Source organism: Elephas maximus, chromosome 6 (genome assembly GCF_024166365.1).
Source record: "Elephas maximus indicus isolate mEleMax1 chromosome 6, mEleMax1 primary haplotype, whole genome shotgun sequence".
Classification (NCBI taxonomy): domain Eukaryota; kingdom Metazoa; phylum Chordata; class Mammalia; order Proboscidea; family Elephantidae; genus Elephas; species Elephas maximus.
Window position 1 is genome coordinate 89,136,192 of NC_064824.1, and position 24,945 is coordinate 89,161,136.

Consider the following 24,945-nt stretch of genomic DNA (forward strand, 5'->3'; position numbering starts at 1 on the left):
TAGTGGTCAATAGTTTGGACTCTGGGTTCAGAGAATTGGTTTCTAAACTGAGTCTGCCACTGTGCAACCTTAGGAAGTTTCTTAACCCCTCTGAGCCTCTGCTTCCTCACATGTGAAATGGAGATAGACTCATTCATTTATTCAACAAGTAATTTATTGAGCTTTTACTATGTAGCAGGAATCATACTGTATTTTGGATAACAATCTTACCTTCTGTCATAAGATCATTGAAGGCCTTATATTAGAATATGTGTAAAACAGCACAGTATTTGAAACATAAGTGATTGATAAATTTTAGTGATTAATATTAAAAGATCCCAAATATGTATTTTAAAGTTGTCTAAGAACAAAAATGGTTTTAGGGAATAACTATATCAGGATATGTCATTAATTTTTTTATGGTAATCCTACTTATTAGCTTTTAAACAGAATTGGCATGAAATTCCTATATTTTTAGATTGACTTGAAAAATGAAAAGTTGTTCTAACAGTTTTGAAAACAAGTATACATGATATTAATGCCAATATTAATGTTTAAGAGAAATTTATATGTATATGTATAACTATACATACTCTGTCAATCAACTCTGTATTCTGTTGCTTTTTAAGATAGTAATATAATACTAGTTTGGGAAATAATTAAGTACTTATGGTTCTATTAAAGTAGGGAAATTTGATACATTCTTTGGGTAATCAAGGAAATATTTAGACACAGAGAAGCTTCTTTAAATAATACAAAAGTGCAGTTTTAAACAGACTTGTGGCAGTTTTTTTATTTTTTATAGAAAATAACAATTTTTGCATGAAAATTGTCATTATACCTATGGCTAGTCCAGAACCAATTATATTATCAACTATATTAAGTTTTAAAATTTAATTTAAGAAAATGAATATTTTCTCCTTGTTCCTCTGTCTCATTCTCACTTTCTTTCTTGAAATACAGATCAGGTAAAATCCTTTTACGGTATGTGTGTTTGTGTATATACACACTTGGCGAAAGCTGAAAGCTGTGTAAGGAGGAAACCTGTCAGAGAAGGAAACTCAAATATTTTCCATTAATAGAGAACAATAGAAAAGACTGCACCCTGTCAAAGGCAGAAAACTTCTGAAACCCAGAAAAACAAGGCAGTTCTGTCGAGTTCTGACTCTCACAGGTTTCACAGTATCTGTGTATGTATGTATAAGTATTACATTGATTATATAAGGACTACAAATCGAAAGCACACCAGTCCCTTTTCCCCATTCCTATTTAATAAAATGGGAGGGAAATGATCAGGAGAAGGGATTCGTTTGTTCTGTAGTCCTTATAACATCAGCATAATACTAATGTCATTGATGTTCAGAATAATAAGTTATTTTCATTTCAGAGCTTAGAAAAAGACATTTAATTGGTTCATTATAGTTTGTTCACTTGAAAGCTTTTCAATGGATAAGAAAAAATTTCTTGCTTAAAAGTTTGGTTAATCATAGCACCTCATTGTTATTCTATTTTAGTTAATTAAGATTTTAATGCATTTTATGATAAATCTTACATTCTAATCATCTTTATGATTTGTGGAATTTGGTCTATATATGTGAACCTAGATCACTTTAGAAATAATAACTACCAAAACTAACATCAGTTGAGTACTTACTCTTTGCCAGGCAGGGTTCTAAAGGTACTTAAATATATAGAATTAACTGGTCCTTACAACCACTTGGGGCCCTGGTGATGCAGTGGTTAAGTGTGGGGCTGCTAACCAAAAGGTCAGCAGTTCAGATGCACTAGCCGCTCCATGGAAACCCTATGGGGCAGTTCTACTCTATCCCGTAGGGTCACTGAGTTGGAATCGACCCAATGGCAATAGGTTTCCAACAGCTCTATGAGGTAGGCACTGTTATCCCCCATTTTTAGATGAGAAAACAGGCACAGAATGGTTAATTCATTTACCAGTGGTCACTCAGCTAGTAAGTACTACAGACACAATTCAGAATTTGTGCTTTTACTCTTTTAACTGTCCATTACTTAATTGCCACTACCACATTTTACAGTCAGGTTAACTATTTGAATAACATATAATATATAAATATAGCTATCATATTTAAAAAATATTGACTCTTACTTGAATATTTGCTGGGCTCTTTTTTTTATAGTTGATATTGAGTGAATGTAATGGGCCATATAGGAAGTCATCACCATAACAGATGCATTAGCACAAATAGAGAAAGTAATCACAATTTCAAAATCTGGTATTAAAAAAAGATCTGTATTTATTAAGGAATAATATTTTTACTGTTTTATCAGTGTGGCTTTTAGTGGTACTGTTTTGATTTTGGTAAACATAGCCTTGATGAGTAGATTAGCTCAATTGTAGTCGGATTCTGTGATTATTTAATAATAGATTTAACTAAAATCCATTACAGTGTTCACACAAGGATTAATTTTGTCTTCTTTCTCATTCTTTAGTAAAATAAAACAGGGCCTGTTACCTAGTTTGGAAGACTTGCTGTTTTATACAATTGCGGAAGGACAAGAGAAAATACCTGTTCATAAATTTATTACAGTAAGTTTTTATATTTTTCTACAGTAACGTTTTTAACAGTCAGTAATACTGAATCAGTAATACAGTATTTTTGAAATGTAGTCTTAAAGGTCATCTGGCATGTAGATTCTGACTGACCCTATTTCTCTCATGTTTTCAAATTTTTATCACGCTCATTTCAAGGTAATCTGTGAAAGAAACAATGAGAAACTTGTCCAGAAATTGGGTAATAGTGACACTAAAGTGGCATATAAATATTCAAACCTTGGGTAGAAGTTTTTATACACAGGAATAAAAACTTGTAGTTGGAATAAGCATATACATTATTTGCACTATGTATTTACAAACTCTTATTTTTTCAAAAACAGGCACTCAAATCTACAGGATTGCGAACGTCTGATCCCAGGTTGAAAGAGTGTATGGATATGTTAAGATTAACTCTTCAAACAACATCAGATGGTGTCATGCTAGACAAAGATCTTTTTAAAAAGTAAAAATTTCTGCCAAACCTCTAATGATGATTTGCTATGCTATGTGGTGGTTTTACTTTAAAACAAAATTGCATCTTTGAAGGCCAATGCTTCCCATGTAACTGAAAAAAAAGGGGAGGAGGGGATTTACAAATAATTGTTTGAAGAAGTTGGTGTACATTGCATTCTTTTATACACTGGAGCTAAGAGTATACGTCCTTTCAATCTGTTCTAAGGAGATGTTTCCAGTTTACAGTACCTGGAGCTTGCCTTCACTGTGAATACAGTATACCCTTTGTCCTGTCATTGCTTATGTTGATCCCTAATTCATCTGCATGCTTTGCAGGCTTTCTCAGCGTGGTCTCTAGGTCTTTCCTATAAGATGATTTAGATGACTTCATAAAATGAGAGGGCTTCGGACAGCCCTGTGTTCCTCAGATTTTCATATCTGCATCATCTGCTTCTCTCCCCTCTCCAGACATCAATACATAGATTTTTGCCTATTTTCATTACCCTCAAAACAACTAAAAACTAAAGACAACCTTGGAGATGAATGTCTTGATTTAGTTAAATGAGAATATTTTTACATTCCTGTATTTGCATTTCTGTTAATTATTGATCTTCGTTAATGTGTTCCTATTTAATCTGATTACCTAATGATTTAATGGACTTCACGCTGTAATAGATCCCAAAGTTAAATGGTATTTTTTTTAAACTACTGATAGTTAAATGAAACTAGTATAAAACTATAAATACTAGTATAGGATATTGACTTTTCCCAGACCATATGCTTAGGTTGAGGTGGACACAAAGAATTCCTGCATTTACTTTGAAAGTTTATTTACTTTTATTTTTTGTGGGGTGGAGGGGCGTGGGTAATAATTTGTTCTAAATATCTCCTGGAGATATCCTGGGTTGTTAAGTCATCTGAAGGTACACATATTAACTAGGGTACTTCAGTGTTTCCTGGCATGCTGGGAAGCACTGTGTACAGTTTTGGATTCTTACCTTTCACAATGAGGTTCTTGTTTCTATTAACTCAGCTGACCTTGAAGTATAGATTTCAGGTCCCTGTTAGAATTGGTGTTAGGAATTTTGAAACTCCAGAACCTGTGTTTTTGTGTAGAGAAGAAAATCATTTCTGGAGTTATCTGTGCCTTTGCAGTAAGGATTGTTTTATTTTTAATATTAATGCACTATCTGATTATGGTGCCTTGTGGGGAGTTATTTTAGTCTGTCCCTGAAAGAAGTTGCTGGAGAGATGATAGGTAGATCTGTTGGTAAATCGGTATGGGGCATTGGCTTTGAAATTTAAGTGGAAACAGTATTTTAGACATTTTTAGTTCTCTTGAAGTTTTTTGTGCTTTAAAAACCTGTTGCTGTGTTTAAATATGAGATTAGAAGTAATATTTCAAATATATTATTTACAAAGCCAGGAAACACAGTTATAAAATTTTGTATATATAATTATATTCAAAATAATAATCACCATTACTTTAAACATTTTTTAAGAAAAATTGATGATTGTAATACAGGCAGTTCTCAACTTGACAAATACTTAGCAGTATGTATTAGCAGGCAGTGGAAAAGTCCAGGTCTGTAGGTATAATGATTGCCCCTTTCATCCTTGGAATGAAGTAATTCACAACTTCTGACTATTAAACTTTTTGGGTCACCTGGAAAGATGATTGCTCCAGAGAAGTTCTTTCTCTGTTTTTAAATGTAAGAAGTTATCTCATTAGCGTTGTCAGAAACAAAATATCATACTTCTCTGTAGCTGGGGAGGAGAGAGACATTAAAACATGAAATTCATTTTCCAAGGCAAATAATCTGTAAAGGTGGGTAGATTTGGTTGGATTCAAAGTGTTACTCTTATACCTAAAATACATTGTCAGTAATTATATTTAGCCTTTGTGGCTAATCTGAGAAACAACTCTTTATATATGACATTTTTTTTTAACGGGAAAATGAGTACCAAGCATACTTTTTGGGGCATAATCTATTTGAAAGTTGGAGACTGCCTGTACCCATCTAGATACTCACCTGTTTTTAATGCTAATTATGCTTAAAACTGATAGTAGAAAATTTGTGTTGAAAACTAATGCTTTATATATTTATGCTTTTTTTTTTTTTACTCTTTTAAGTATTAGAACTACTTTGGTGTAATAGTGCTCTTTGGGGGGAGAAAGTGAATGACAGTTCCTCACATTTGTATAGCATTTGATTTTTCTAAACAATTTAATATCCATTATGTTATTTTATTAATGAAATATATTTGAAGAACATTTTGTGAAACACTGAAGTGCTTTACAGTTGTTAGTCATACATAATAATATTTAAGAAAATTATTATTCCCAGTTTACAGATAAGAAAACGGAACAAAGCACAGAGAAATATGTAACTTACTGAAAACGTAAATACTTCCTTCTCCTCAGAGTTCATTTTATATGGTTATGATTTTCTAGTTGGCTTAATGGTATCTGTGGTTAAAGTGATTGACTGCTAATTGAAAGGTCGGTGGTTTGAAACCACCAAGCAGCTCCTTGGGAGAAAGATGTGGCAGTCTGCTTCTGTAGAGATATAAAGCCTTGGAAACCCCATGGCATTGCTATGAGTTAGAATTGATTCGATGGTATTAGGTTTGGTTTTGGGTTGGGTATTAAAATAACTTACAAGAAAAACATTACTATATAGATCAGTCATCAGTATACAGTTTAAAACCATTCTGAGTGGTAAGGCTGTTTTTGCTAGCCCATAGTAGTTCATCAGGTAAGGCTAAGTTGCCACAAGCTTTATTTATCATCACCTTCTGATAGAACCAAAAAGGCCTCAAAATTTCACTGGCTGTACAATAATTTTAATTATAAACCCTTTTAGAAAGTGCTGATTAATTTTGAATAGTAGTTGGTAGTAGGTTAATCAAAATTCGTTTGGCAGTCCTCATGTATTTCTCTTTTTTAACTTCTTGAAAATGAGGAAATAGATTTGATATTGATGTAGATATAAATAATTGTCTTAATTTTTTTTCCTCTAAGAAATGTATGTTTTAGGAATATATTCTTTGCAGCTCTCATATGTGCAATTTGAATTTTGATAGCTATGTGAAACATTTTTATATTAAATATGAAAGCAATGGCAAAGCTTAATATTTCTTAGGTTAACTTTGAAACATTGCTGGAAATTGATTAATCAAAAGTATTGAAGTAGATACTGACTAGTGTTCTAAAAGATCAGTTATTTATATGTCTACAGGTTAATTATGGAATTTAGGGCTATAATTTTTTCATGTGAGAGGGAGATGTCCTTATCACTGAATATTAATCTTTTTTAATTAGGATTTTAAAAAATTTTAAACCAATGTGCTAATTTTATGTTGACCCAGATGAATATACATTCTGAATTTTTATTAATAGTTAAAATGTGGAATCTGTTTTTAAGTTTTAATTTGATGTTTCATCTAGAACAATTTGAATTATACTGAGATTTAAAAACATTTTTTTTTTTAATCACAGACTAAAAAAGAAATACCAAAAGTTTTTACTTGCTTGTTTTTCTATTTATGATTAGTGCAAGTTACTTGACCTCGCAAAGTCTCAACTTCTTATCTGTAAAGTGGGGAAATCATTCTTCTCAAAGTGTTGATATTTTGAGTATTAAACAGGACGAATAGTACTTGAAACTTAGTGTACTTATTTAAAAAAATGCCAGATTTCTTCTTTTTATTTTCTCTTCCCCAAATAAACTGCTGATATATAGTATCACATCACTTACCTGTAAGGAATCCAGTTACTGTGCATAAAAAAACTTCTCACAGTTTTACTGGTTAGACTTTAAAACTTCAACTATGAACATTTGGTTTTTGTCTGTTAAGAGCTTAGCCTTGAGATGTATTTTATTTGATATTGTGCCTGGATGCCCATGTCATAGCAAGTCCCCCTTTATCAATGAAGTATTCTTGATAGTGTTACTGAGGCTCTTTTTAAGATAAGCTCATATTATAGGTGCACTATTTATAACACTCTTCTCTAAGGTTACGTTAAAATATTTTCTGGGTTAAAAATTTTTTTTTTTCTGAACAAAGCAGAGTACTGGTTCAAATCATTAAATTTCGTGCCCTCCCATCCACATTTTGATGTCTTGTTTACCCTGGCCTTTAAACAGTTTTTAGCAGTGAAACATTTTTATTCTACAATGTATTACATATCTTACATTAAACAGAATAATTTAATACTTTTGATGACTCAAATTGTATAAAATTGTTACACTATTTTATAGTAGTTTTTTTAAAAACTATGTTAGTTTTTACAAACATTTTAACAAGTATTTAATTTGAGGTAAATTAATCTATTGACTTTATCTCCATTTTTAACTAAGAAATGTAAGTTTTTGAAAATGGAATTCGGGAAAAATGCATTAAAAATATAAAATGTTTCAGGTTTTTTTTTTTTTTTAAGTACCAGTAATAGTAGTATAGAGGAACTAAGAAGTATGTTTCTGAGGTTACTTAATTGAAAAATAAACAGAACGTCAGCCATGACATATTAAAGCCTGATTTTTTGCTAACCGCAAATCAAGCTGAATGCTTATCAACCCTGGCAGGTTAAGAAACTTGTTTCAGATGGTCTTAATACTTACCTGGTATAATGCTCTTGTCATTTTAATCTTTGACCTAACTTTTATGTACATTCAATTTATTCCTTTAGCTGCTTCAACAGCATACAAGCAACTACATCAAAGGCTGCTGGGAGGAAAGAAAATAATGTGGAAAGAGTATTACTTGTGGAATTTAGTTTGTTGTATAAAATGATGACTTTATTGTTTATATATAGGGTTAATATCCTCCTAATTAATACTATTTCTTATTACCAATATTAATATTTGAAAGGCACCCAGACTATTAATTTTTTTCTCACATTTCACAGATGTGTTCAAAGCAACATTGTTTTATTGACACAAGCCTTTAGAAGAAAGTTTGTCATTCCTGACTTTATGTCTTTTACCTCACACATCGATGAGTTATTTGAAAGTGCCAAAAAGCAGTCCGGAGGAAAGGTAATTTTTCTGATGTGCGTGTCTTCCTAATGCAGTCACTTAGTGTGTTAAGCTCAACTTGAAGTACAGAGAGTAAAAGTATATATTTTTTTAGTGTTTTGCCAATTAACAAATTTAAGTGAAGCCACTGAATTTAATGTTTTTGAAATATTTTCTATAGTTACTCTGGCTAAAAGGAAACCTAATTTTAAGTATTACTATTTATTCAAATGGTTGTGATGGCTTTTTAATCAGTGAAAGAATTTTATAGCAAATCTCTACAGATCTGATATCCTTCAGCATTAAGTGAAAAGTTTCCGGTTTAAAAAAAAAAAGTCTTAAATAATACTAGGAACTGTATCATTAATTTCTACATTTTATTTATTTTTTGTTTAGCTTTGAGTACAATACTTAGCTTCAGTATATTATTAGCTCTTGATAATTATTTCATTGTAGATATTTATTGCTTGTTTTTAGGTATTTGGTTTCTATTTTTTTTACATAGTACAACCTTATCAACACCCATGACCCTGATTAAAGAAGTTCTTCTTTCCCTTAAAAAAAAGAACAAAATTATATCCAAATTCATGTTTTAGGCTCTCCTTTTCTAGGTAGAGAGAATGCATTGGGAAAGATAAGAGATGATGGAGACTGAGAGAAGTCAGTTAGATCTCACCCATTCCTCGATTTTGTGTGCCCTTAGCTTTTTTTAGTAATTGGCAGAAGCCAAATTGAGATAATTTTTTTGGTAGAAGAAGAAATTGTTTGCCTATATCTGTTCTTTTTTTTTTCCAATGTTTTGAATAGGTTGCAGATTATATTCCTCAACTGGCCAAGTTCAGTCCTGATTTGTGGGGTGTATCAGTTTGTACAGTAGATGGACAGAGGTAAGTTTAAGTCCATAAAAACGCACTTCTAAGCCTTAAATTTGTGTCACAGTGAGCATGGGATAAAAAAAGGCCATCTCCAATAAAGGAAGTTAGCCCTAGTATGACATAAATTCAAGAAGGTAAATAAATGTAGATTTTAATTTAATTTTTAAAATAACTCAACTGAGACAGTAACTGTATATGCGGGCGGTCCCCAGGTTACGAACGTCAGACAACTTGGATAACTCATACGTGCCCTTTAATGTTACGTGAATTTCCCCTCACTTTGAAATGATTGAACCACCCGGCTTGCAACACGTTCTTCATCACAACCATCTTGACTTGCTGCTGCCTGTTCTCACACCAAAACGCGAAACCAAACCCACTGCCATCGTGTCGATTCTGACTCATAACAACCATATAGGACAGGGTAGAACTGCCGCATAGTTTCCAAGGCTGTAAATCTTTACGGAAGCAGACTAGATATTTATTGCTTGTTTTTAGGTATTTCTAATTTTTTTTTACATAGTACAGTACTATCAACACCCATGGCTGGAGCAGCTGGTGGTTGTCTGCCTTTTGGTTGGCAGCCGAGCACTTTAACCACTGCACCACCAGAGCTTCCTGTCTTGCAGTAAAGTAAGGCTAGATAAGAACCGAATGCACCTGTTCTGACTTACCTACAAATTCAACTTAAAGATATAGTTAGGAATGGACCTTGTTTATAACTCGGGAACTGCCTGAACTAAGTTATATGAGGCATTGCGTCTATCTTCATAGTCGTAGTCCTGTTATTCAAGTATATATTTAAATACCTGTAGTTATGAAATTGTTTAGGAAAAGCAGACCTGTCAGAACATGGAATTACTCAGTAATGAACTGACCACTAAGAAAATGAGTCCTCATTTCTCAGCTTAACATTGGTTACCCTTGCTGTCAGTATCTTTGTTCCTCATGCTCCTGATGATTAGCGCGATAGTTAGACAATGCAGCGTAACACATCCTGTTGTTCATCAACCATTTGCAAAGTACAAGGTGTAGCTTACAAAATATGCTGAGTTTCGTGAAGTCAATGAAAGCAATATCTGGGGTATGCTCACATTGCAGACACAGCCACTGACAAATGAGAGTCTGACAGAATGATGAAAAGGACAGTGATGTGAGGGCGCTTCAAAGAGGCTGATTTAATTTAAAAATCAAAGAATTAAGAGAGACCCTTGGAAAAATTAATAAAGTTGTGGACTATTTTTTCAAGAATAATGCTTTTTATTATTGTGCTGGAAGTCAAACATAAAGATTTATTATCGTAATTAGGTTTTTGAGAAAAATGATGCCAAAAAGAAAAATCAGTATTCTTTTGTCTAATCTGTAATTTTAGGGTTTACTTTTCAAGATAATGTCCTACTTAAAGCCTCCTCCCTTCTATTTATGAAAGTTTGATCTCTTCATTCTAAGTGATCATTTTATTTTTTTCTAATTATCTTCAAGTATTTACAACAAAAACCATATGGCTTAGCCCATTCACTTTGAAAATAAGAAACCTGAGGCCCGGAGTTCCCATATTATTGGCAAAGCTGAAACTAGCATGTAGGTGTCTTAACTTCTAGTGTGGTGGCCTTTCTTTTATGGCACACCTTTATCTTCATCTGAACTCATGGTACTAAACACTCAGTTGTGTAGAAGTGAATGTTGGGTGCTAGGAAAGGACGCAAATGAAAAACATGGTTTTTTCCTTGTAGAGCAAATTCTAGTAGGTAGTTACATTCCTCTTTTTTGGATTTGGAAGGAATGGTTTATTATCATGTAATGCTTGCACATGGTATTTCTCTTCTCAAACATTGCCTGTTGGTGGAGATGATTCTTTTAGTGTTCTTTTCTAGAGAATTTTAAAAACTGGCATTGGAACTAGAACGTAGATATCTTTAATTCCAAAGGTAGTAAGATAATTTTTTAGAACAATTATCAAGTTGAAGTTATACTCTTAATTAAATTGTGTGTAAATTTGATAGAAAAAGTATTATATGATGATACATACACATGCATAGGCATTTATATTCTATAATATACTTGGGACTGAGATGGCCATAGGTTCCTGTTTGTCATAGGACAGTCGCTTTTAAACCTCTTGCTTCTGGTAGTTGTTAATAGTGCCAGTTTCGCTTTCAGAAGTATCCCAGTTTGGTCAATAAATGTACCTGGTCACCCACCTTAGAGGAATTAGTAAGTCAAAAGTGTCCAGTAGTTCTTCTTTTTTTTAATATTATGTTCTCAGTTTTATCATATTAAACTATATATTATTGCTTGACTTAAATGTGTATTTGTTTATGCTTCCATATGTGTTGTACAGTCCTGAATTAAAAAAAAATACTTTTGTAATCATTTAGAGTACTATGTTTATTCTTATTATAAAATCTTTTGACAAAGTTTCTACAACATGTTAGAAAAACTTTTGCGATAAAGGATTTATGCATCCATTTATTGGCACAGGACCAAGCATCTTTTCATTCTGTTATACACAAAGTCGCCATGAGTTGGAGCCAACTCAACAGTAACTAACGACATTTATTTATTAATTCATTCAGTATTTACTGATCGCCTGTAATGTGTTGGTACATTAGGGCACTAATGGGATATGTTAGTGAATAAAGCAAAGATCCTTGCCCTTATGGAGATTGTAATGGAGTTGGTCAGACTCTTTTCATTCCCAAAGCTATGCTGTACCTCCAAGATTGGTAATAGATTAAGCTTTCTTTTTTTTCCTTTTGTCTGTCTACATGGTGATGATGACTGTCTAATGTAACTTTAGTGCCAGCTCTATCAGGTTCGTAAAATTGGATGTTATTTCTCTTAATGAGGTTGGAATTGTGAGTAAATATGGTTCATAAGATGAGACATTTATAGGCAGGCTCTCAGAGAATGTATTGAATCTAAACTGAACTCCTTTCAACTCCAACTAATGGTTTAGCCATCGCTTAAGGGTTTGAGTTAAAAAAAAAAAAAAGAATAATTTTCTAAAAGGGCTAATTATTTTATATGATTGAATATGGGTGGCAGCGATAGGGAGGGTACCTTATTGCCATTAAAAAGGAAAATTCTCACATTACGTAATTGTTGATGAGTCAATTTAGAATCGTTTCATTACCTGAATGCTTTTGGGCTTTTTGTCTTTTTTTGCATTATCCCTCTTAAAATAAACATACTTCTTATACTTACTAGGAGCCCTGGTGGCACAGTGATTAAAGTGCTCAGCTGCTAACCAAAAGTTTGGCAGTTTGAACCCATAAGCTGCTCCTTGGGAGAAAGATGTGGCAGTTTGCTTCCATAAAGATTTACAGCCATGGAAACCCTGTGGGGCAGTTCCACTTTGTCCTTATAAGGTTGCTAGGAGTCAGAATCGCAATGGCAATGGGTTTGCTTTTTTTATACTTATTATTTAATATTAAAGTAAACTTTTGTGGTTGAATTGTGGGAAAAACTATGTAAATTAGAATAACATGTAAAAATAACAACTCCAGTTATGCAGTTGTATTTTTTTCCGAGTGATCTTAATTATTTTTAAATCTGTTTTTAAATAGGCATTCAATTGGAGACACCAAAGTTCCCTTTTGTCTTCAGTCCTGTGTAAAACCTTTGAAGTACGCCATTGCTGTTAATGACCTTGGAACAGAATATGTGCATCGATATGTTGGAAAAGAGCCGAGTGGATTAAGATTCAACAAACTATTTTTAAATGAAGATGGTAAGAATTATGTACAAGCTGGTTGGAAAAAGAAGTATCTCATTTTCATATGTAAATCTTTTTTCTATATTTTTTGAAGGAAATTAAAAACTTTCCATACTTTTTTTCATTTGCCTTTGGGTTTCTGTGAAATCCATAGAGACAATTTAATCACTTTCTTTTAAAAATTACTATTTTGAGTATCTTATACCTCTGGGAAGTGGGCTGGTATGAAGATGAGGGCAAAGTGTAAGAGCTTCACTTTACAACCACCTATAGGTCCCTGAAGGAGCCCTGGTGGTGAATGGTTAAGTGCTCAGCTGCCATCCAAAAAAGTCAGTGGTTCAAACCCACCAGTCACTCCACAGGAGAAGGATGTGGCATTCTGCTTCTATAAAGATGTACAGCCTTAAAAACCCTTTGGGGAAGTTCTATTATAGAGTCATTATGAACTGGAATCAACTGATGGCATTGGGTTTGGATTTTTTGATTTGGATAAGTCCCTTGGTGGCGCAAATGGATTTTGCTCGACTGCTAACCTAAAGGTTGGTGGTTGGAATCCTCCCATAAGCAGCACAGAAAAAAGGCCTATAATCTTTACGCTTCGGTAAACATTACAGCCAAGAAAACCCTGAGGAGCAATTTTACTCTAATACATGGGGTTGCCATGAATCAGGATTAACTCAACAGCAACAAGTTTGGTTGTTTTGTTTTTTTTTTAAATAGGGGAGTCACTTGTAAATCTCAGTGTCTGGGATTTGCTTTAAAATAATTTAGTGGAGGGCACCTGGGAGTACAGTGTGGTATAGATGAAGCAAGGTTGCTGTATGTCAATGAGTATTGCAGCTAAATGATGTTACATAGGTATTTTGTGTACTCTTTCTACTTTTGCATGTACTTAAAAATGTCCTTAACAAAAAGTTTTTATTTTTATTACCAGCTCAAACCCTGATTAAGCTAGTATTTTTGCTTTCTTTCTCCTTCATAACATTTAAGATTTGAAAGACTTACCTTGCGTTAAACAGTAGGATAACTGAGAAGTATTATTACTTTACAAGAATCTAAAAGAAAAGGGGTGGACAAAAGTAGAACTTTTGATCTGATACGTGTTTTAAATCTAAGCACTAGCGAAATGAAAATTAGGTTAAACTCTATTCACATAGGTTGGTTTCTGTTTTTTTATTCTTTCGAGCTGTGATAAGGTAAGAAATAGAATTGAAGAAAATAAGCATAAAAGAATTCAGTGGTTGTGATAAATAGTTGTAAGAAATAAACTTTTGTATTTTTTTCTTCCTGCTAGATAAAGAAAAAGAAATGTACTTTATACTTACTTTATTAGTGTTTTTATGAAGTTATGAGACTGGTATTTTCTTATGCTTCTGTTTCTATTTGTTTTGAGAGCAATTAGATTTTCTTACCAACTTTAATCTTTCTATTCTGATACCAAATTTAATTATGTGGAGATTACCATAAACTATCCACTTCAATAAGAACATGATATGCAGAAGCACCTTGTTTATTAAATAGCTCATTGGCATCCAGATTTAGTAGAGAAAGAATCAGTACTTTTATTTCAACATGACTAAATGTTTTATGAGAAAAAATTAATGCTCTCCTATTGTAATGTAGCACAATGAATTAAAATTCATGAGGGATAAGAAACAGGATCGGCACAAAGCTGGTTCCTTAGAGGTGGAGGTCAGGTGTATCTCTGCCTTCCCACTTCTTCATTATTTGTGACACCAGCTGCTTCTCCAGGGCACTGTACTTCTCTGTGGAGTTTCATAATTCGTTGCAGCAGCCACACAGAACTTAGAGACCATACTCACTGTTATGTGGTTTATTAGGGAAGTAACAGGCTACAGCTCAGCTCTGGATCAATTTGGAAGCACCAGGAACAACTGACCAGGACAGTTCTCAGAGCAAAAAGGCTCATGGAGTGGTTAACCTCTAAGACTTCTCAGCCAGCACCACTGCCCTCCTCCAGTGAACAAGCCCTCCGGGCAAGGAAGCACCCTGGGAAGTCTCCCAAGCAATTTTTCTGAAGAACCAAAGGCAAAAGGCCACATAGAGGAACTCATTATGCCATACCTACGAAAGGCACAAAAAGTAGTTCTGATGGATTTCTTGATTTTTGAAGGAGGTACTTAAATAATAGAAAATAACAAATGGATTAAAAAAATAAATAAATAAACTCCATTGCCATGGAGTCGATTCTAACTTACCTTAACCCTATAGGACAGAGTAGAACTGCCCATAGGTCTTCCTAGGCTGTAATCTATACGGAAGCAGACTGCCATAAATTTCTCCGGTGGTGTGGCTGGTGAGCATTTCAGAAACAAATGAATAAAATGAGCTTGGGGTAAATGAACTTAATATTACAAGTGATAAATATTTATGCTATGTACATGTATGATTTAAAAAATTATGATTTATTGACATTATAGTCTTATAAAGAAAAAGTCATGATTCGAACTGTGCTTTATTTAGTACTGGTTTATAATAAAAATGAAATGTAAAGTTTAACAAGAAGTTTTGCCTTGATGCTCTTTGACTTTTTCCAAGCCTGAGCCAGCACGAAGAATCTCGAGAATAATGGTAAAATGAAGGCCTCGAGATAATACACTTTCCTCAGTTCTAAATAGGTTCTGTGCTGTACAGTCTTGGTTTTAGGCTAACCCCAGCAAAAACCATTTGTATGTCTTTTTCATATTTAAAATCTTAAAGGTAGATTTATGATGAAACTATACACTCTGTGGAGCCCTGATGGCATAATGGTTAAGAGCTTGGTTGCTAACGAAAAGATTGACATTTTGAATCCATCAGCTGTTCCTTGGAAACACTATGGGGCAGTTCTACTCTTTATAGAGTCGCTATGAGTCAGAATGGACTCAACAGCAATGGGTTTGATTTGGGTTTGGTTTTTATATACTTTGTGTATGTACATGAGTGTATCTGACATTACAACATTTTCGTTAATGAGTGTGTTCATATTGCCCTAGTTTTATAAGATTGTGATGACATATTAAAATTAATATGAATATAATGAATTAAAGGAATTATAGCTGTTATTCTTTTACTATTAGTAATTTTAAAAAGCTTTATAGCTTAAAAAGTTTTGATCCTATGGTGAGGAGTTAGCTGATGTTGTTGTCATTATAGATGAAGGAACAAGTTACTTTATGGAGATAACAGTTTTGGACATCACCGATTACTAATGCAGTCTTCTTTTCTACCTTTTAGTGATTAAGTCAATCAGTAAATATTTATACAGTACCCTCTCCTCACACAGCCTCCCATGTTGTTAGCAGCTATGGAGGGTACAAAGTCCTTGGTTCTTGGAGTAACTTGGCTAGTTAGTACTGCACAATACAAAGAGCCTCTTATATTTGGAAAAGAAGCCCTGGTGACACAATGGTTAGGCTCTGGGCTGTTAACTGAAAGGTCGGCAGTTCGAACCTACCAGTGGTTCCACAGAAGAATAGACCTGGCAATTGGCTCCTATAAAGATTTCAGCCTAGGAAACCCTGAGGGGCAGTTCTGCTCTGTTGTATAGGGTCACTATAAACCAGAATCAACTTGACAGGACCCAACAACAACACTTGGAAAAAGACCCGTGGTGACACAATGGTTAAGTGCTAGGCTGCTAACCAAAAAAGCTGGTGGTTCTAACCCACTAGTGGCTCCATAGGAGAAAAGACCTGCGATTTGCTACTGTAAAGATTCCAGCCTAGGAAACTTCATGGGTCAGTTCTACTCTGTCCTGTAGCATCACTGTAAGTTGGAGTCTACTCCCCACACAGTAACAGCAACAAATACTTGGAAAGAGAAGACAAACTTAAGGATTACATACTGCTAATTATATTATCTTAGCAAGCTTGTGATTGGCAGATGCCAAAATGTGTTTGATATTATATGGTTAGAGCATTTGGAAGAGTTGAATTAATTTATATAAGGAAGATAAGACTCAATTGTATAGAAAGGATGAAGTTTTAGTAGTTGAGAGAAGTCTAAGTGGACACTCCAGGATTATACCATGTATAGAATGTATTGCAAATATGTATGTAATGTGGTGTAATTAGGTTTCCTTAATTCTTTAATTTTTATATGGCACTATAAAATTATAGTATGATAACTAAGATATAAATATCCAAATTAAACTGAACATATTTTTTAGTTCTTTAGTATATATATTAGCAAACTTTAACCTAGCAAAAATTAAAAGCCACGTCTTTGTAAGGTTCCTATGCTTAGCATTTTGAAAAGCCTTTTTTAATATAATATGAAAGAACTCTGCATGTTTTATTGCCTTAGGGAGAATAAAAACTTGTTAAAATTGATGAGTTGTGTATTCTAACTAAAAACATATCCATGAATTTCAGATGTTACCCATCTCCATTTTGTTAGTATACCAAGCTAATATCTCATTATTACAAACAGTAGCCTTTATTAACTAGCTGTGCAAAGTTAAGTGCTATTGCTGCTGTTCATAAATATTTTTTAATTAAGTAAATGTTCTAAATTGAACACTTCAACTCTCCCCTCCTACCCATGGCAGAGGCAGGAAATGTGCAGATCTCATAGATCTTAGACAGGTTTACTTCTGCAGTAAGGATGGTGCTAAAATTATAATAATTCTGTTGTATTTCCAAAATGTTCAGATGTCTGGCTTTTGAGCCAGAGGCAGAGTGAGCAGCTGCTTACATTTGAAAATTACACTGTCATACCATGAAATGAGTGAATGCTTTACATGTTCTTTGTAAGGTCTTTTTGAATGTAGCTTATGCAGTGTTTGTAGAATATTTATGATTTTATATAAATACTTGCTCTTTTGTGACTGTCTTTATTAACATAATGTTTTAAGGTTGTAGCATGTTATCAGTACTTCATTCCTTTTTATTGCCAAATAGTATTCTGTTATACGGCTGATTCCACATTTTATTTATCCATTCAACAATTAATGTAAGTTTGGGTTGTTTCCACTTTTGAGCTATTATGAATAATGCTGTTAGAGACATTTATGTACAAGTTTTTGTGTGAACATATGCTTTTCATTTCTCTTGGATATTTACCTAGAAGCAGACTTGCTGAGTCATATGGTAACCATGTTTAACATTTTAAGGAACTGCCAACTGTTTTCCAAAGCCCAGAGTTAATCCTAAAGGATCAACTCACAGAATATAGCTTGGTTAAAATTTAAGGAGACAAATGATATTAACTTAATGCACTCTGCTAGATTTGTCAAATTAGATAAGAACTTGTTCCCAAAGAAATAAATAACCATAACAAACAGATAAATTAGGAAGTGTGCTTGCAAATAAGTATTCATTGCTTAAGAGTTTTGTGTTTGATGTTTTTTGTTTTTTGCAGTGCAGTGAGTGAGAATGTAATCATCTGCAATTTGAAATCCTGTTTATTTTAAAAACTAGGAGAGGAAATAGGATTTTGGTTGAACTTAAAATTTTAAGTAACTTTTAAAATTACATAAATAATCCCTATTGTCAGGAAAGGAGCACTGGTGGCACAGTGGTTAAACGTTTGGCTGTTAACCAAAAGGTCAGCAGTTCGAATCCACCAGTCACACCTTGGAAACCTTATGGGGCAGTTCTTCTCTGTCTTGTAGAGTCACCATGAGTTGGAATCGACAGCAGTGTTTCTTTCTTTCTTTTTTTTTTTTTATTGTCAGGAAACATAGAAAGCATCACCAGTACAATTTAAATTCCCTATTTTTTTTGTGATCATAGTATCATGTGAGTATCACTTGATAGTGTTTGTATGTTTTCTTTCTCTGTGTATACGTGTGTGTATACACATAAACACAAATGTAAAACACTTAAAAAAAAACAAAATTGGGTTCACATTAGATGTGTTTTATCAAAGTTCGTTATTGTTCAGTGCTTAAGTACGTGCAGGTACTTTCTAAGCATTTCATGTGTTTAATTCATTCAATCACAAATCGACAAATGTAGATACTATTATTTCCCCTGTTTTACATCGAAAAAATTGAGAAACAGTAAAATTCAGTTACTTACCCAAGGACACGAAGCTACTATGTAGAAGAGCTTAGCTACTAAGTAGAAGAACTAGGAAATTTGGATATACTCTTAACACCCCTATTTATTGCCTGTCTGTATATAAATCTTTGCCTGTATGATTATTAGAGCAGCATTCTGGAAGTGAGTTACCAATTTGATACTGATTTAAATCACCCTCCCCCACAAATCTCTTAAGTGTCTTACATAAAAAAGAAAATATTTGAAGTATGTATGCATTGAATGGCTGGGTTTTTTTGCATTGAAGAAAATGATATTATTTTTAAATAATGCTACTAATTTTATGTTTTACAGACAAGCCACACAATCCTATGGTAAATGCCGGAGCAATTGTTGTGACTTCCTTAATAAAGGTAAAATGTTGACATTTCCTTTTAACCTATCAAAATTTTGAAAAATAACTAAGCATAAAGATGGGTTTGGATTATTTATGTAGAGCTGTGAAAAGTTATCTCTTGGTCTTAAAAAAATATTCTTACTGTATAAGGTTAGGATGTTTATTTCAAAATAAGTGACGTAGTAATTTCAAGGGGAAAATTTAAAACATGACTGAATTCTAACTTCTAGTTACTCTTGAAGATCTGGCAAAAGTGCAAAAAGTCTACTGAACAATAAGCATAGGAGTTAAAGTTTTAATATTTTTTTTTTATCGTCCTCTCCCTTTTGGCTCTTCTAGAGTGAGCAGAGGAAAACAAAATTAAATGCATTTACTGTATAATTTTTATCTTAACCATATGTAGGAATAAATGTTCTGGTACTTTGAGACAAATATTTTACCCTTGAATATTCTCAAGTCTTTTGTACTCTCATGAGCTGGAATCACAATTTTCACTTGAACTTGTTTCATTTATTTTAATTAAATCATGCTATAAGTAAAATAAGGCTTATTCCAATTATTAAGTTATATTATTATCCTTATTATGCTTTGAAGTTCACATTGTCTTTAATGTTCTGCTTGCCTTATAATTGGACATTTCAATGTTTTGAAATAAGCATTTGAAAGTGGTTCTGTTGTGAGATACTTAGGTTTTTAATTTCTAGTTATAAATTTCGTTTATATTAAAGTAAGTTTAATTTGTACTGAAACATTTATATGGCTTTTCCAGTAAATCTGTGCCTATTCCAAGTTAATAGACTTGAAATAAAGCATGATTATGTGGCCTTGTAGATACATGACTGAGGATGGGGCCCTCTGCTACACAAAGGGTATAAATTACACCCTTGGCCGGTTCACAAAAATTCATCTCATTTGTATACTAGAAATCCTCTCTTAACTTTCATGAGTTTTATATATTCAAGAGATAAACCTTTAAGATAGAAGACTTAAAATACGCATATGTACACACACACATATATTGTTATTTTTGGGCAAATGCTGCATAATCATTGGCTCATTCAATCCTTACAACTCCAGTGAGATAGATACAGCCAAGTGTTATTTTCTAATGTAACTGATTTTAATAGGCTATGGAAATTTTCATTTTGTCCACTATAACATCTAGTTATTTATGGCTATTTTAGGTAAGAGAAAGTTGTCTGCTTGAGGTGAAAGAAACTTTGTTTCTTATAGAAATCTTTGTTATTGTAGAAAATTACGATAAGAATATGTGCTAGGTACAGTCCTGCCTTCAGGTAGCTTATGTGGTAGTGTGGGGTATGCATGAGTAAATAGGCCTTTACCATGACATTAGAAAATGTTCAGTGAGAGAAAAGTTGTGTTAATAGTTGTTCAGATTTGAACAGTAACTTAAATTAGAGGTATGAAAAGTTATGATGATACAATGTATGCATTAATGCTTGGTGGCCACTAGAATGGTTCTGAGCTTTTTTCGGTCTTTCCAGAAAAATGTTCACATACAGTGATTTTATATGCAACTTTAGTGGGTTCTTGCAGGCCCGTTAAAGCTGATCCATGGACCCCAGTTTAAGAACTTTTATACTGGAGAAAGATTAACATGGCACACGTTCTCAAGAAAGGGCGTATGTGTAAATGATTAATTGAGGACTTCCCTAAGCGCACGCGGTTAAAAGTCTCCTTTTGTTTAATGATTCACGGGTGTAATGCACTGCCCTGAAATGCTGCGTATGGAAATTGTATGTCTGGTCATATCACACAATCCCTTCATTAGGTTCACTTACCGTGGTCACAAGCCATAAACGATATAACTGAGTCACATTAATACGAGCCCTTAGAAACATAGAGTTTTTTTAGAAAGCTCATACACAACTTAAGTGTGGTTTATTGTGAAACAGTGCATAAATTTAACTGAGTCATCTTGTATTTACAAATTTGATCAGTTATTTTAAATTTAGAAAAATTTTAAGGAGCCCTGGTGGTGCAGTGGTTAACTGCTTGGTTGCTAACCAAAAGGTTGGTGGTTCACACTGGCAAATTTGGAAGTAAAGATTTTGGGGTATCATTCATATTTAAGGCAACTTCTTTGAGTTTTTGTTTTTCAGATGTGTCTCACAAGTGCCTTTTTTTTTTTTTAAATGAAGTTCATACAAATCGTCTATGGGGAAGTTTGATATAAACCTTTGTAATACTGACTGCCCCATAATGTAATATTTAAGATCTTTTTAAGAAAGAACTAAAAACTTACAAATATCTGTATGCGATCTCTGCAAGTTGTATGATCACGCAGTATTTGTGAATTAGGAATGATTTTGAAATTGAGGTAATAAAACTACAGCTGTAAGGTCCTTCAGCTGTTGTCAAGCCAGCCCTCTTACTTTATGTAACTGAGGAAACTGAGGCCAAATAGCTTGTGATAACAGTAGAATCGGGCCTAAGCTAAATCTCCTGATTTAGATTTTTGTTTTTCTGTTTGCTGTTTATTAGACCTCACTCTTCCATGTTTAATACAGGTGTATGTTATTTCTTTTGATGACCTCTTTGACTTTATCTATAGTTATATTGTCTGAAAAGCAGAAATGTTTTTTTCTTAATTTTAACTTGTGTGAAAGATACCAGTTTTATTGCTTTAAAAAGTTGCATCTGTTTTTCAGTGGGTCTGTGTAGTTATTCTTTGGATATCAGTCAGTGCCTAATATCTGTAAGGAACCAGGCCTCTCCCAATGGGCTTGCAGTTGAGTACCAAAGTGGGGCTATTTTACCATGGCTGTTAGATGTGAGCTCTGTTTTTTAGCTCTTTTAGTTGATGACCTTAAGCCTATTAGTGATATTTTTTCTTCCAAAATTCAGGACTTTATTATGATGCTATTAACACGTTTTCCTCACATTACTTCAAGCCCCCAGGAAAAATAAAATTTAACCGGAGTCTTTAGTAAGACTCTTTATTTCATGATTTTGTAGTATTGATATTTTTTCCTTGTAGGATTGGTGGTGATCCTCAGGAAATGGGGGAAGAGGCAAAGCAAATGTTCAAAAGGATTAGCAGATTGTGGAAAAAAGGAGGATTTGGACAGAAGGAACCTGTTGCATAAATTCTTAACTACTAAACTTATAGAAAAACTACAATATTTAAAATTTTAACCAAAGCTATAGGTAAATACCTTTTTAAAAACAAATATCATTTTATACTTAAAATGCACATTTTTGGGGGGAAAAAAAATAAGGGTACTAGTTTTCTTTTTCTCTCTGGTAGCTACTAACCTTAAAGGAATATTTTTGATGCAGTCTGTTTTATTTGATGATGATAGTGTGTGATTGCCGGATTTAAAGAAAAAAATAAAAATAAATTTGAAAAGGAGCACAGTTATTTCTGAATAAAATAGTGCTATTTTTTATTCTTATGTACTTCTTTTTCTCTTTGGAGATAAAAATTTCACCTAGTATGAATTTAATAGTTAAGGTCTATGGATTACTTGAGGGGTAGTGTGGAAAAATGAGGGCAACATATTGCAAAATAATTGCCATGATTCTGCTTTTTCTATTTTAGAGATCAAGAGTAAATTCTACTGTCTTGTATGTTTGTCTCTTTTTATTCTAGTTGTAGTTTTCAGTTTTGTTGTTTGAAGAAGCTCAATCTTTTTCATTAGTATTTTTAATATTTTGGAGTTTAGAAGTGGAGTTATCTTTTTTTTTTCCCACAATTTAATGATGCTCCATGAAAATCAAGACACGTTTAATTGTATAATGCTCAGTTTGGCCGTATTAACAAGAACCTGTTAGACGTTCTTGTAAGCCACATACTTGAGGTACTTTTTGACTGTGGAGAGTAGTGGATGATGCATTAGATGTGGTAGCATTCAGAAGACAGAACTGACTATATTGATTTATTTACTTTCATGTTTATACCAGTTGGTATGTTTGAGGTTTTTGCTTTATTTTAATTTTATAAAGGACAGATAATTTATTGCCAAAGGAATTCATTTTTCTGTTGCTTTTTTATTAGGGTTAATTTGTGAAAATACTAGATCTAGAATATTATTTTTTATCTGTAATATCTATTTTAATTCTCCCAGTAACATTTAACTTTAAGGCATTTCTGGGGGAAAGATTAAACTAAGTATTTTATAAGATCATTTTCACTTACCTCTTTTGCCTCTTCTGTTATCCCTAATTTTTAATCGGCTTTTATACCTCTGTATTTTATTAATGGAATCAAATGATTTATTTACAAAAAAACTGATTAATATATTGACTTTAAATGTGCCATATTAATTTTAAATTTATTGGTAGATCTCTGTGTTAACAATAGTGTTTTAATCTGTATTGTGATATATAATACATGAATCAATTCATGAATATGTTGTAAAAACCGACCATAAAAACACTCGAGTACAGTTGTTAATTGCCAGTGTTAAAACTCAGTGTCTCTATATAAATATTTCATTTATAAAGTTTTCTTCAAAAGAATGTAAATTCTGTAGCATGATAAGAATGTTTATAGGAAAATAAATATTTATTTGTAGTACTGGGGTCTGATTATACCCTTTTTGAACAAATCAGATAGTTTGCTTTTAAAAGTCATTTTGATGATTGGATTAGAAATGTTGGTAAATACTTTTTTTCCAGTTTAGTCCCTTTTAAAAAGTTTTGCCTACTGTATTTACTACAAATTAAAAAAAACTCATTGCCGTTGAGTCAATTCCGACTCATAGAGACCCTGTAGGACAGGGTAGAACTGCCCCATAAAGTTTCCAAGGAGCGCCTGGTGGACTCGAACTGCTGACCTTTTGGTTAGCAGCCGTAGCTCTTAACCACTACACCACCAGGGTTTCCTTACTACAACTTACTGTTAAGTTATTCAAAATTAAAATAACACAATATCTACTAATGCTTATGCAGTGATCTTCAAGTTGGCGTGAATCTTTCCGAGGAGTAAAAGGGAATTGATAGTTTTAAGACAATTTCCAGATCTCAGTTTCCTATATGTGCTCTTTCTTACAATTGATATTCTTTTAGTTCAGGTATCCTTCCATTTTCTAAAAGAAGGGCATATACTTCTTAGCATCCTGAATATTTCTGTGGTATACTGCTTCAGGCTGTAAAAACCTCCTGGGCACCAACAAAAGAGAACATTTTGAAATACGGAGTCAGAACATTTTGAAATATTAGTGTCGGTATCGAGGATATGAATGACTGTAATGACTGGGTAACAAATCCTTTTCTATACCAGGTTGTTTCCCGTTCTTTGGTTTCAACAAAATTGAAGGAGAATTGTCAGTTAATAAGAACATTAAGTGTAATTTTTGAGGGCCGATCGCTCAGACTTTTGGCATATAATGAGGTACAGAACTGAGTGACAATGCTATAACAAAAGTTTTTTTATTCCCATCAATTTATAGATTGTCAGCAAGGTCCCTCAGCTCATACCAAAACCCACTGCCATTGAGTCAATTCTGACCCATAGCAACCCTATAGGACAGAGTAGAGCCGGCGCATAGAGTTTCCAAGGAGCACCTGGTGGATTCAAACTGCCGACCTTTTGGTTAGCAGCCATAGCTCTTAACCACTACGCCACCACGGTTTCCCTCCCAGTTCATATACTGTAAAAATCAAAAGTAGGTAGAGAATTAAATGCGGTCTCATTCCAGCAATAGAGAGTATTTTTCCAGTGATAAATGAGCTAATTAAAAAATCAATTACTATTTAAAAGGGTAAAGAAAATACTGTAGAAGAACAGTTTTCTCAATTAGTGCAGTTAATTGTTAGCAAATAAATATTTTTCCTTTAACTTTTTTTTAATGAAAATTTTCAAATATATACAAAATAAGTAGTATAACCAGCCTCTGTGTACCCATTGCCAGCTTCAGTTTTTTTAACATCTATTCCTCCACTCCACTGCATTCCCTTACTCACTTGATGATGATAATG

General features: G+C 33.2%; 1 protein-coding gene across 4 annotated transcripts in view; it reads left to right on the plus strand.

Annotated features, from left to right (window-relative positions):
- GLS (glutaminase) overlaps nucleotides 1-24,945 on the plus strand; it is an 80,594-nt gene that overhangs the window by 11,592 nt on the left and 44,057 nt on the right. For all 4 annotated transcript variants that reach the window (XM_049887709.1, XM_049887711.1, XM_049887710.1 and 1 more), the window contains exons 2-7: nucleotides 2,446-2,542; nucleotides 2,890-3,011; nucleotides 7,914-8,043; nucleotides 8,830-8,909; nucleotides 12,467-12,630; nucleotides 18,957-19,015. In XM_049887709.1, coding sequence (XP_049743666.1) covers nucleotides 2,446-2,542; nucleotides 2,890-3,011; nucleotides 7,914-8,043; nucleotides 8,830-8,909; nucleotides 12,467-12,630; nucleotides 18,957-19,015 — 652 coding nt within the window. The remainder of the gene's footprint in view (nucleotides 1-2,445; nucleotides 2,543-2,889; nucleotides 3,012-7,913; nucleotides 8,044-8,829; nucleotides 8,910-12,466; nucleotides 12,631-18,956; nucleotides 19,016-24,945) is intronic.